Source organism: Boleophthalmus pectinirostris, unplaced genomic scaffold (assembly GCF_026225935.1).
Source record: "Boleophthalmus pectinirostris isolate CB_2022bp ecotype Guang Dong unplaced genomic scaffold, ASM2622593v1 HiC_scaffold_8, whole genome shotgun sequence".
NCBI lineage: Eukaryota > Metazoa > Chordata > Actinopteri > Gobiiformes > Gobiidae > Boleophthalmus > Boleophthalmus pectinirostris.
This window is the reverse complement of record NW_026571515.1, coordinates 28,537,932-28,552,422: the sequence shown is the minus strand read 5'-3', so window position 1 is coordinate 28,552,422 and position 14,491 is coordinate 28,537,932. Positions and strand designations below refer to the sequence as shown.

General features: G+C 36.4%; 1 protein-coding gene across 1 annotated transcript in view; it reads right to left on the bottom strand.

The window, feature by feature from the left end:
* Nucleotides 1–14,491, bottom strand: part of cntn3a.1 (contactin 3a, tandem duplicate 1) — a 142,264-nt gene that overhangs the window by 104,171 nt on the left and 23,602 nt on the right. Inside the window, exons 2-3 of the mRNA XM_020930146.2 lie at nucleotides 10,204–10,336; nucleotides 411–586 (exon numbers count right to left, since the gene is read on the bottom strand). Coding sequence (XP_020785805.2) covers nucleotides 411–586; nucleotides 10,204–10,336 — 309 coding nt within the window. The remainder of the gene's footprint in view (nucleotides 1–410; nucleotides 587–10,203; nucleotides 10,337–14,491) is intronic.

Genomic DNA, 14,491 nt, shown 5'->3' with positions numbered 1-14,491 from the left:
GATATGATTGCTTTGTCTGGAATGTTTCACAGTATAGAATTAAACGTTTCTATCTTCATGGAGATCAAACCAGACTGAGTTACAAGTCAGATCTGTGGTGAGGTGACCCCGCTCACAGTCACAATGCCTGTTTTTCTAGGTATTTTTGAGCTATAAAACCACCTGTAATTGAATAAATGTAAGGTAGAGCTGTTTAATGTCATACTGGGGAATATTCCACTCAAAGCAATGAAATAAAGTTACATAGTGCACCTTTAACATACAGACAGGTCCAAACTGAACTTAAATGGTAAATGGTCACATTTTTATACAGTGCTTTTCCACCTTCAAGGCACTCAAAGCACTTTACAAGAAGGAACCACTCACCCACTCACACACACATTCATAGACCAGTGTACGCAAACACTTACATGCGATGTGCAGGCTCGCCTCTCTGCTCACGATGGTGCCAAAGGAGTTGGATGCCAGACACTGGTAGATGCCCACGTCCTCATCTTTATTCAGGTGAGTGATGTGTAAGTTCCCTCCCATCAGAGTGTACCTGGAGCCGGGCCGGGGCAGGATGAAGGAGTCATTGAGTTTCCACCTGTCAAAGCCAACAACACAGAACACATCTTCAGCAAATTTGCATAGAAAAGGTTAAGACGCCTCAACCAAGTGAGTACAGGTCTTAAATAACAGTGAAAGCATTATTTATATCTATTAGGTTTAGTTAGGTCTGGGAAATGCTAAACATGTCTTATACTAAATGCTAATTCAGTTTAAAGGTGCACTGTGCATCTCTGGTGCTTGTTTCCATGGACATTAAACATATCCAACTTGCATTTAATTATTATGAGTGTTCAAAAACACAATAATTCCTTCAGTGAATAGGGGCGACTCTCCAAAGATCTGAATTGCTGTAACCTGCTTGTCTCTCTTGTGATAGGTATGTTTAATCTATACTGTGGCACATTCTAGACCACGGGTGTCAAACTCAAATTCAGAGAGGGCCAAAATTAAAAACTGGGACTAAGTTATGGGCCAAAGCAAAGGTTTATTGAAAATTTTTCAACAGCATCTGCATGTTTTCTCTTCTTTCGAGATATGTAATGTTAAGCCTTAAACATTGAATCAGAAGAAGCATAATATAAAATAATAACTAAATTTTAAATAAATAATGTCTCTATATCCTATCTGCAGCCAGCGGTCCAACTCTAATACATATTCGATATGATCTCGCAGGCCAAATATAATTATAATTTTGCCCCTGAGCCCGAGTTTGACATGTCTGTTCTAGACCAGGCAACAACATTTCCATGGAGACAAGCATGGAGCCTTCATTAGAAATGTTGAAATGTTGCACAGTGCACCTTTAAACTGAATTATAATAACATAAACGGAAGATGCAGAAGACACATACCTAATAGCTATCAGTTTTGTGTGTTTTCTTTTCCTACAAAATAACTGCTTTTAAAACACAAAAAAGTTGACCTTAAAAAATACATTATGTCATCTTTTCTATTTAAATATGTTATGTTAAATTACTATGTTTTAAACAAATAGCCGTAAAACCAAATTACTAGCTTCGTAGCAAAAATAAATGAAAAACCTGACAACATTATTTGGGGTCACTGATTAATTTTTGAGAATCTTTTTTATAATTATTCTGCTTAGTGAATTTGTCAAAAAGAATTGTTTTTTCAGACAAATATTTTCCTCTCATTTTTAGGAGCCTGGCAAAACTACAAAATTGGCATGTGCAAAAGTAACAATAGTATATTGTGAGAGCTTTTGTGTTTCTTTGTTGTGATAAATGGTGATATAGTTCAATAAACAACAGAAAAAAATATTTAGAAGAATTGCCTTTTGGTTCAAAGAAAAGTCTATGATTTCTGCTTGATGTTCTGTCTTAGACTGGTGGCATGATGGTCTCTTCTGACTCACTTCAAAATACAAAGTGTTGTCAAAATCTATGTAATTTAAAGTGTGGATGTTTTGAGGATAATTTAAGTGCATGAAGAGAAAGATAATAGCACCAAACAGTAAGTAAAGGCAGAACAAAAAGAACTCAAAATAATGCACCTCCCTTGAACAATGAAAACACACTGGATAAACTCTATCGCCATGACAACAATAGACATAGCCTTAGAACACAATGCATGCTTTGTGTACCTGCTGTTGGCTTGTGCTAGAAAGCGTATAGATTCTTTAAACACATGATATGGTGCAGGTGTCGCTTCACATGATACTATTACCATTATATGCCATGGTCTATTTCAGCTCCCTCTGTTCCTGTATTTCCTAGAACGACTAAATAAAAGCATTCCTAAATTCCATAAATTGCTATTTGATTAATTTTGATCTATTTCTGTTGATTTTATTAATTTTTTAAATATTTGTTGTATCACAGTAGAGTAATTGTGTAACTTTTCTGATAAAGGCCTCACCAGTTACTGTTATTGCTTTACCTCCAATATTCCCACTACTACTGTTACTGCTATTTAGAGCTGGGAATCATTAAGAAGTTACCAATACGATACATACCTTGATACATAGGCCACGATACGATACATATCTCGATACAGTGCCCTTTCGGTTCGATACAATATATTTCAAATCGATTCGATACAATGCAAGGCTAAATCATAGCTGTGATACTAAAAGCCTTTGTTAAACCATTTCTTGTGCAAAGTTCAAGCACACACATTTTAATTATCAAAACAGTGAATACATGAAATGTGTCACATAAATGAGTTTCCTTCCTTTAAATAAGTAACAAAACTGTAGCACTAATATATCAAAAAATACTCTTGCCAATATATCAATACTGCAGCCTTGATAATACATTAAACAGTACAATATATCCATATTGCGATATTTTTGCACACCCCTACTGCTACTTATGACCTCTTGTATATACTGTAACTGGGATATACTGTATTTATACATATTTGTTTTTTTACTCACTGTGCATACATTTATATAATTTATGTCTTATTGATACCAATCTCTTGCTATTTTATTGCTACTTATTTAGAAGTTTATTACCATTTTTTGTTTTACTTTTTTTAATGTAATATAATGTGATGAGTGAGCTACTGTGTCCAGGTCATTTCCTTTGTGGATCAATAAAGTCTAAGTTTAAGTCTATTCTGAGGAATGGCAATAAACTTTTCAGTCTCCATAGAAACAAGCAGGAGAGACCACCAGGCCAATTTACAGGTGAGACCTTTAAAGAGGTGACCCCAGTCACAGTAAGAATACATATTTTTAAAGGTATTTTTGAGCAATAAAAACACCCATTATTGAACATATAAGTTTAATACTATATTGTGGAACATTACAGGCAAAGCAATAGCATCTCCATGGTAGTGGAACCCCAAGCAGAAAAGTTAAGCAGTCCAGCTTTAAATATTCTATATGTTAAAGATTGTTTTTCTTCTTTTTTTTTTTTTTTTTTTTTTTTTTTGTTATACCACATTGTATCACATCATATTTTACTTAAATATAAAATTTTGAATACATAATAATCAATAAAGAAATTTTGACTATTAAATATTTTGGACTTTTTAGTGTATGGGCTGTTTTATTTATATTAATATATTTTGTTTTGGGTGACCTGCAACCTAAAAATACCCATAAAGCTTTATCTGAACACTTAAGAGCAACTAGATAACTAGTGAAAACTACAGTGCTCTTAAGGGTTTGTGGTGAAAAAAGCACCGTGGGTGAGTTTTCAGTATATTTACATTACATTATTTGGGTAGAAAATCTAAATCAGCCCTCCATATCTGCACAAAAACTATTGGCCATCAGTTGCTCTGGATTCTAAACCGTCAGTATCAGGACCGGCCATGAAAAAACCCATATCAGTCGACCTTTGCTGCTTGTCCATTGGTGAGTGTGTTGATCTTGAATTTCCACATGTCTTCTATAAGTCTTACCTGTTATTTCATGTAAAAGTAGCCTGTGTAACTCATGGCCACCACATGTTTTCAATCAATGGGTTTTCCTCACACAGTACAGTCAGTAACATGCTACAATTGTCCTTTTGTGTGCAGTCTGGTTTTTCACTTTTGTAAGAAATAACAGACTCAAAGGACAGAACTGAGGCATAGAAAACGACTGTAATTATTGTGGATTTTATGAGGATACAATATTCTTATGAGTCCTTGAAAGATGAAAACTGATGTTTCATTGAGATTGTGGGAATGTGGTGAATCTGGTAACACACTTTCAAATGACAAGAATAAAAAGATGAAATGCATGTTGGATTCCCCGTGTATGAGTCCTATCTTTTCAATTATTCAGTTCTTTTGGATTGGCTCCCTCCTATGGCTCCCACACTGCTGTATATTTATTAGCATTCAGACCATTCACCAAAATATATGAAATGTGAAATATTTTTGTATCTGTTTTGTCATATTTTTGTCATTTGTTTATCTGCCTATTCAATACAAAGCGAGCATATTTATAATGATTCATAGATTACAGTCTGTCATGCGTGATCAGTGGCCCTCAGACCATATTTCTATAGTTTAATAATATCACAATTGTTATTTGGAGATATGAAAATGTGTAATATTGTGCATATCGTCTTGAATTAAAACTCTAAACATTTACCTCATAAAGAGTACGGAACATCTGGTGTAATCTCCCAAACAAGGGTAAGTGATATTTCTGCCCTTCTGTGATTAATTTTATGGTCCATTCACGTTTTGCGCTAACCTTGAACTTCAACCAAGACAGTTTTATGCACATTTTACCATTTTTTTCTTGATGCATTGTTAAAGGGCCTATATTACTCTATTTTCTGATCTATGATAATGTTGTTTCCTCATCACAAACATATCTAACACACAAACCCTGCATATTTAGGTTTAGGTTAGGGTCTTCTCTCAAATAGAAAACACTCTGTTCCACCTTAAGATGTCATGTGGTAATACAGGAAATGTTCCACGGTGATTTTAAATTTCACACACTTTCACTTGAATCATTTGGATGATTTCATTTCTGGAATTGCCTGGAACTGCAAACTGACAAATGATAAAGGATTACTAATGTGTGAATGAAACAAAATACAACTCCAGGTTTGTTTTTGATGAAGTAACAGCTAGAGGTGGGGACTTGCAAGTCATGACTTGGACTCGAGTCAGACTTGAGTCACTATTATTATTATTATTATTAAGACTTGAGACTTGACTTGATAATATGGACTAAGATTTGGGACTTGACTCAGCCTGTGACTTGAGAAGACATGAGAAGTACTTTTAAATCTGAATTCTTTCTATTCTGACCATAATGATTCACACTAAGAGTTTTTAAAGACATTTAAAATGGGGAAAAAAAAAACACTAAATCAATTTCTACAACTCTTATATACTCATATAAATAAATACTCATATATAAATATACTATGATTTTTTAAGTAAAATTTATCTTAAAATTCATATTAGTAGCAAAAATCTAAGCTAAATTTGGTATTTTGATTTAAAGACTTGAAATGACTTGGAGCTCAAAGCACATGACTTGGACTTGATTTGGATTTATGGGCCAATGACTCGAGACCCGATTTGGACTTCCCCGTATTTGACTTGGGACTTGACTCGGACTTCAGGTTAAAGACTTGAGACTTACTTGAGACTTGCAAAAGAGAGACTTGGTCGCACCTCTGGTAACAACATTCTAACATGGATTAAAGCTCACAAGAATCCTTTTTGTATAAGCACCTTTAATATAATATTTGACTATTGTTATTGGGATAATGTATTCCAGAAAAATCGAGATAGTCCTATTGCCAGTGTCATCCACTCCTATCTGCTAAGTTTTATCTGATTTGAGAAGCTGAAGATTCGGTTCTCAAGTAATGGGAATTGGCTCCTCTTATTCACTGTAAAGAATTTATTCTAAGAGCCCGATCTGGGCTCAATACATCTTCCTTCTTTTTTTCATTGGAGCCATTTTGGGAAAGGGGGTGTCACATGCAGCCAAGCAGTGCTCCACAGCAGATTGCTTGATTAGATTGATTTAGTGATTTGGGGCTGGAGCTGGAGCAGGCCCAGCAGCAGTGTAGAGGAGGCCATTTGAGCGGTGACAATGTGAAGTGGTGATTTTTGTGCTTATGCGCTGCTTGGACAGTCTTATTCATTTGTCCTCTGTGTCCCTGGAACACCGCATATTCTCCACAGTCAAGAGCTTCTTAGCCTGACTGCCCTGCCACTGCACATCACAGGCATTCTCAGTGACCAAGGATTCAGACTCACAGTGCATGCTAACATTAAGTACAGCACACACTAAAGCAATATAAAATATAACACGATCAAATATGGGAATGATTTTTGAGTCTCAAACTCAGCTCAACTTACTTTCTTTTTCTTTTTTTTAGTTTTCTACCAAGTTCTAACTTGTGTGCTCATCAAAAAACATGCCTGAAGAGATTTTAGCTGTCATCCAGGGAAGTTTCAGTAATTCAGAAATTTCTCCTGAGCCCTATTTGAACCCTCCTTATGGCTATACGATTCTGTCCAATACTCAACCCACAAGCCTACATCAGCCATGCTCCCACACAACAATTCTCCATATATTATGTACAAAAGCATGATAAAAGTGTAAAAGAGTAAAAGTGTACAAAATAGCTTCACAAACCTGACGCCATGTGCAGTAGTTTCATTGTCAGGATGCACTAAGATTGTTCTGTGACACTGCTCCGAAGGGGGAGTGATTTAGTGCAGAAAGCCAACAGAGAGGAGACTCAGAGTGTCAAAATTAGTGAAAGTTATAAAACATTTCTGGTGAATGTAGCAATTTAAAAACAATAAAAGATTACATGGTGATCTAAAGATGGTATGCATTAGTAATTAATACCACATAGAAGTAAAACCCCCTCTTTAAGATCATGAATTTTCTTTCATGGACTGAGACAGATTGTAAAAATGTCTTCAGAAACTTTCATTTTTAAGGTGCAAAAAAAGTAAAGAAAAGAAGGCCTAAGCTTAACCAACTACTTGACAAACCTAACATGGGATCTGATTTACCATGACACCATGAATGTGTGTAGATTTGTCCCAAAATGCACTCATCCACACAAAAGGCCAGGACTTTGTAAGAAAGTACCAACCACCAAGTAAGTTTCCAACCAGAGTTTTCCCCTGGCTGCAGTGGAGGGGCCTCAGTTTGATGTGGAGAGGTTTTTCATTCAGTAGAACAATGAAGCTTCAGGTTGTGAAGGGGCATTTAACAGCAGCTGGCTGAGGAGGTGTTACAGAGAGCATCCTTTTAAACTGAGGGCCCTCCTGTGTGTGCTGATGTCTGGGCCCATCCTACACCTCATAATGTTGTGTTTTTGTGCTCATTACGTGTCCTATAAGAATTTCTCCATAAGGAGACAATAAAGGCTAAACTAATCTAAAATATTTTGGGAATGGCAAAGGTGGGCTAAAATGGATACGAGGGCCAGATTGTCTGCTCTTTGTGAAACTTCTTCACCACATGATCTAAAGCCCCCTCCCACAGCCCCCAGGAAATACTTTGATCAAGAATGCCAGAGCAAAGTTTGAAAGTGATCAACAAAAACAGTGGGACAAGTCACTTTTCAGTTGCATATATTTGCCTTGAGCCTGTTTCTTATTTGCATTCAGTGCTCAAGAAAAATTCTAATATTTATAACTTTCTGTATTTTATCCTATTCGGCATTTGGTATTTTACTTTTGTGTTTTGCAGGGCACCTTCACATTGACCCTACCTCACAATGAAAAATACCCAGACATGCATTTAAATAAGCTCCCCTTTTCTTTCAACTTAAGTGAGACCTGTGCGTATCCAACTCCAGTGTAAATAGTCTCCTTGATGGAGGTAATAATGGAGCATTTTCTCAGAACTTAAAAGGTCACATATAGCTGATATGAATTCATGAACGCTTTTAAACTTGAGGCCGGTGCTGACAGGAAATGCACTGTGGGATGGATACAGATTCCAGTCGACCCAAGTGATAAAATCTTGTACATTTATTTCAATTTGTGCCCATTAGCCATAACACTGAAGATCTTCAAGCTACATTAACAACTGCATACGCTGATATTATGAGGGATCGTCTCAACCTATTACACATTAAATAAACGGCTTTGCGAACTGAATTTAATTACAGTGACAGAAGTGCCAGCCCGAAATGGCCCCAGCTTTGATTGATTAAGAATTAATACTTTGTGGGATGGATGCACTTTAAAAAATCATTGTTTGTCATTTGGTATCATTTGTCATTGTTAGCAACTAAGAAACTTGGTGTTAGTTTTAAATAAACATGATCCCTGCATTGAATAAAAATCGGCGTATTATACCGAGGGCTAAAGTAATCAAATATTCTCCCATATTGCGTGTATTCTGTCATTACTCCATGTCGGAGATATCTGAACAGGCCCACCGCATTGTGGGTCACCTGATATGGTCGCGGGTCAGTGGTACAGACAGCAGGAAGCTCTCAAAGCATTCTCTACAGAAAATCAATGCCCACCATACAATGCAAATGTACTCCATTCAAACCAATGCCGATTCATTTCTCTTTCTCAAATGAACCATGACTGACAGAGACGCTAAGCACCACAGGCAGCCAGCGTCACACTGATAGAGCCTCTTTAAATTGCTCTTAATGACACAGTGGTTTTTGTGGATTTGTTACACTTTCCGAGGCAATTTAGACTTCATTATCATTTGAGAAGGCTAAAATCAAAGTCTTATTTATTTGCTAGGTGGCAGGCAATGCGGCAGTAAAAATAATCATAATGTTTGATTTTTATTAAAAACAAATATATAGTTTCCTCCCACATGTTTTTACTGACGGATCTTTCATTATTGTATTTTTATTTATTAATTTTTTTGTAGTATAAATCCATAATGCATGATATCATTTTGTTATTATTTGATCAACAATATGATTTAAAGTTTTGTGTGAAAGTAGATTAAAATTAGTTTAGATTAAAAGCGTATTGTGTAACTATTCTGGTGGAGGGTCCGTCAAATGCTGTTCTCCATGACGTAGTCTGGAATTTATTTATTTATTTTATTTATTTATTTATTTAATAGGGACAGTGCATATATATTGTCCGAATGTTGTGCGTCTGTGTGGGACGTCACAGTTCCCCCGGTCTGTGGCCCTAGTTCCCATCCCACTCACAGTCTTTACTTTAATAAAATCCTGTAATGGAGGAGGGGCAAGTCCATGCAAAACTTTATAGACAAAACATTCATATTTAAAACCAATAAAATTATTAAAATTAAGCAAATTATACTTGTCTAAAATAGTGCAGTGGTGAAATGAGAATGGTTTCTTGTCCAATATTTGTAAGGCTTTTTTAAAAAGTGATTCGATGGGTTTGAGTGTTGTGCCAGCAGCGAGTGACCATGTGGTTATGCAGTACTCTATATGTATATACTCTATAATGTTTCATAGTGTGACGTTAAACCTTTCTATCTTCATGGAGATCAAATCAGACCAAGTTACTGGGCAGATCTGTGGAGAGGCGACCCCGCTCAGAGTGAATGCCTGTTTTTCTTGATATTTTTGAGCTATACAACCACGTGTAATTGAATAAATGTAAGGTAGAGCTGTTTAATGTCATACTGTGGGACATTCCAGGTAAAACAATGATACATCCATAGAAACAAGCAGGTGACAAATAGCCTGATTCACCTCACAGCGTTAGAATTAGTTCTCTCAACGGTAAGTCAGTATTTTTTTTTTTCATTTAACCAATCGCTGCTATTTGGTTGTGACGTATGTAATGCGCCACTAAAGGGGCTAACTGGTAGATTAAGCTTTTCCTAAATCCCGTAGGAAGAAGGGCAATAACGTCTTTCCCCTTGATAAAATTCACTGAACAATCTCATTGTTCCGGCTTTAAATCCTCGATCTTGGGAATAGTTGCCAACACAGAATGTGGGGCTCTTCGCTGATTACCTAGTGCCTGAACTCACAACTTTTCAGGGCTTTTGCAAACTGTCTAGTGTATTCCGAGTCCTGACTTAGTCGTTGGAGAGAAATGAAATTGAGTGGAGGCACTAGGTGGCACCAGCCTGGCTAGGTGACAGACCATCACACAAAAAGATACATAATGCACTTTTAAATTCATGTAAGGTAGGACGGTCCTTAACCGTAGAATCAGTCTCCATGAAATGAGTGAAGTCAATTTAGTGTCCACACAACGCATTAGAATGTACAGCGTTACTTACCTGTAAATGGGAGGTGGGTGACCCTGGGCCTCACAGCTGAAGACCACCTCTCTTTGGTCCTCTCCAGGCTTCAGAGGGAACACCACACTGCCAGGCTGCTTTGTGAACACTGGTCTCAGAAGCACTCCAGTTCCTAATGGACAAAGAACCCACATAACAAGGCGTATGAGTCGAGATGTAAGTATAATATGAAATGCCTTCAAATGTTATTGCAATTTAAGGGTATGGTATGTTTTTTATTTGCACAGGGACAGCGCACAGCAATACAATAAAGGCAAGGGTCTGTCACATGCTTGACTTCACAGAGATGTTATTGCTTTGTTTATAATTTTCCACAGTTTAAACCTATCTATCTCAAGGGAGACAACTATAACCTATATTACAGCTACCCATAATGAATACATGATAGAAGGACAGATGTGTTTAATGTCATACCATGGAACATTTCAAGTGAAGCAATAACATCTCCATAAAGACAAGCTTGTGACAGACCAGAAAAGTTGCACACTGCACCTTTAACCAAGATAAAAGTCATAGCAAAGATGAGATTACATCATCTAACTCATTTACGCCTGCAGTCCCTGATCTGGTTAGTGGAAATACTGAAAATACAGATTACATGTATATAGACTGACCACAAATGTAAACAGATCTTACCTAGGGCCACATTATTCAAATACTATTCTAAATACATTATATACACCCACACATATAATCAATATCACACTGAATAGTTGCAAATGATCAGGTATATAATGTCCTGTGTAAACAAGACAATATTGGGTAATAATAAAAAATAAAAATGTCTAATCTTGTAGTTCAGAATTTCACAAACATGTTCTGTAATTAATTCAGTTCATGTTATTCTTATATTAGTTTAGCTGTTCATATTTCGACTCTCTCTCAAATGTTAATACTACTAGACAATTTTCAAATGTGCGCTGAGAACTCAATATTGCTTCTAAATGAAATCACATTACCAATCACAAAACTATTCAGCTCCATCGCAGAATTATATGCCATGTACAAAACCTCAAAAAACTCATGTGGGATAATGAAATGAACTACATAGACCATGATCCTTTGCTTCATTTCAGAAGGATTACATTTTTTAAAATCTGTTATTGCTTAAAGTGCTCATATTATTGATCTACGTTATAATGTTGTTTCCTCATGGAGTTGTGTTTTGTTCCATTCACACATGTCTAACACACAAACCCTGCATATTTGGGTTGAGTTCTTCTCCCAAACTGAAAACACTCTGTTCCACCTTGTGATGTCATATGGTAATTCGTTTTAGAATTTAGTTTTTAAAATTCACACACCTTCACTAGAATTATTTGGATGATTTCATCCCTGGAATTGCCAGCCTCTACTGAACTAGGTTAAAAATTACCATTACATGACATCACAAGATAGAACAGAGCATTTTGAGTAGGGCCCGACTGATAGGGATATTTGCAGCCGATATGATACTGATAAAATGGGAGTTGGAGGTGCTGATAGTCGATACAAAAGCCGATACATTTAGTATATATTCACTATAATAAATTCACTATAAATCTTCAACTGATTATAAAACTTAGGTTTGGCTCTACTGGATTTTAAATTGGGATTTTTTAAAGTTAGATTTATTGTTATTCTCCCTCTTTACAGTCATATTTAAAGACAGCAGGTCGGCCTAATGGCATTTTTGCATGACTAGCCAATAAAGAAAGTAAGTAAACAACCACTATCAGCCTTTAGCGGTAAATGCATGCATGCTGCTGTAATTAATTATATGCGTAAATACAGATCATTCACACCTCTATTCACAGCTGATACATATCAATAACAATAATCAGTAACATGTATACAGCCAATATAATCACTTTACAGCTGTGCACATGGATCTTGTAAACAAGCGCACATGAGTGACATGAGTCTGGGGATGCATTCAGGGGCAGTACTGTCTCACAAACACAAACAAATTACTCCACAGATAAATATTGATGTGGCGTCACATATTAGGACATTTATCTGTCTGTAAATTGGATTCAATGTGTATAACATAAAGAGTCTAAGCTTTATAAGAGGCATAACACGCTCATGTGGACTATCAGCCCATATCGGCTAGATTTAGGCCAACAGCTGATATGTCGTCCAACTGATACATTGGTCTGGCACTAATTTTGAGTTTTTGAGATGCAGACAGACTAATAATGCAGGATTACTCAAGCATGTGTGAATGAAACAAAACACAACTCTGGGTATGTTTTTGATGAGGTAACAGCGTTTTAGATGAGAAATTACACCATTTCTACAATACCAAGAGCCTCTCCATAACATCATCATAAATATTTTACCGTAATGGATCTGAATGCTGTTGTGTCCCTAGCTGTGATATGTACCATGGCCTCGAGCATGTTTCAACACCTGTTAGAAGGGAGTTTTACAGAGGAGCGAGGAAATGATCAGAGCGCCTCAGGTAGTGCTGTGTAAATCTATGGATCTTTTGCTCGCATAAGAAGGGCCCATGAGCCAGTTTTATATCAGCCATAAAAAGTTCCCTGATCCTCGAGGTACTGCATAATAACTTGGTAACCTTCATAAAAGTTTAATGCAAACATGGGATGGTACTGGCCAGTCGCACAACCTCAATGCATTTTCATCTAAAATCCAACGCATCTCCACACCATCCCGAGAGATATCATTCAATAAGGATGACAAAATAAAATGCCACAGCAAATGCTAAGAGTAATATAGTCTTGTTGACAAAGCTCTTCTCACAAAAGCCTATGAAAATGCTGCCCTTTGCGACTCACAAGGAAAAGAGGGGCACTTTTCAAAGTTTGAGGAAATACTTTTTTTTTCTACTGTCAAAATCTAAGTTTCTTTCTTTACTACATTGTAGGGCTGCAAGATTAATCAAACTGAAATCACAATTTGAACGGACTCAGTTGTAGTTTTTGAAGTACCATAATTTCCTCCACAAACAGTAAAGTATCTTCTTATTTTGACCATAGGAAATCTGTAGAATGTTCTGAGATACTTGTGTGTCATTTCATATTTCTTTTGTCTACTGTCTTGGATAAGTTTGTGAACTCTGAGCAGAATCTTAAAATTAAAACAATTGCAAATCAAATCGCAATCGCAGTGCTTGTCAGAATTATCGCAATGACATATTTTTCCCAGATTGCTTGAGTGCTTGTATATTCTATGATTATCTACACTGATTTTAACTTTTTTGATCCACAAGGAAAATGACTTGGACATAGTAATTTAGATAAAAATATGATTTATTTAACAAGGAAAGGCCCACTGGGGTTTGTAATCTCATTTTCATTTTCAAACTTGTGACAGAGTTGGGGGTTGCTATTTCACATGGCAAAGCAACCCTAACACAATCATACCGAAGCATAGAAAACGTCAGACTCTTGTAGGTTTGCAATCAATATGCTTTCCATATATATAAATAGATGTAGATAGTGTGCAGCGGTCTGATTTTGACAGTGCTGCTTTTATGTTATTTGGTTTGAAGAATCGATTTTGACTAAAAATGTGAAAAAAAGAACTAGTACATTTTAAGTGGTTTGCAGTAGTCCAAATTTTATGCCCACTTATTAAAGCATTCTGAGCATTCTAACTATTCACCACGATGAGTTTCTAAGAGCTTTGTAAAACTTTCAGAGACCACAATAAATCCAGCAACAACTAGCATGCTAAGCACACATTTTCTGATTATCAAGGCAATGAAATGCTTTATAATTAGAAGCAGAAAATACATAGTGAACTTACTTTGACCTCAAGAGCTGCTAGAACAAGATAAATGTACTGGAGGAAGACTACTACTCTAATACTCTAATACGTGGGAAAAATGGGTACAGGTAACATGAGATGAGTATACACAGGGAAAGTGGAAAATCATCTGACTTCATCGTATGCCTTGATTCAGTTTTTAGAACATTTGGTTTCTCTATGCACTCAGATACAAAACAAAAGACTCAAAGCTCCAGTAAACCCGGATATGAGTCAGGAATGACCTCAGACAGTGGCTAGAACAGTCTCCAGTCTGTCATTCTTTTAATCCCTCGTGCTGAGTCCTCTTTATGTAATCGGACATATGCTTGTTGTTGATAAAACAACTAAAGCAGCACAAATCAGCTGTTCAGGAGCTTAAAGTGAGCGTCATATGTGCAGTTATACATTGGAAGAAAGATGATGTAACAAATATAATGCTTTTCACAAATGTCATTGTCCACATGTGACGTGGTAGGAGCAGTTTACTCATCTGTTGTGTACTATGAGA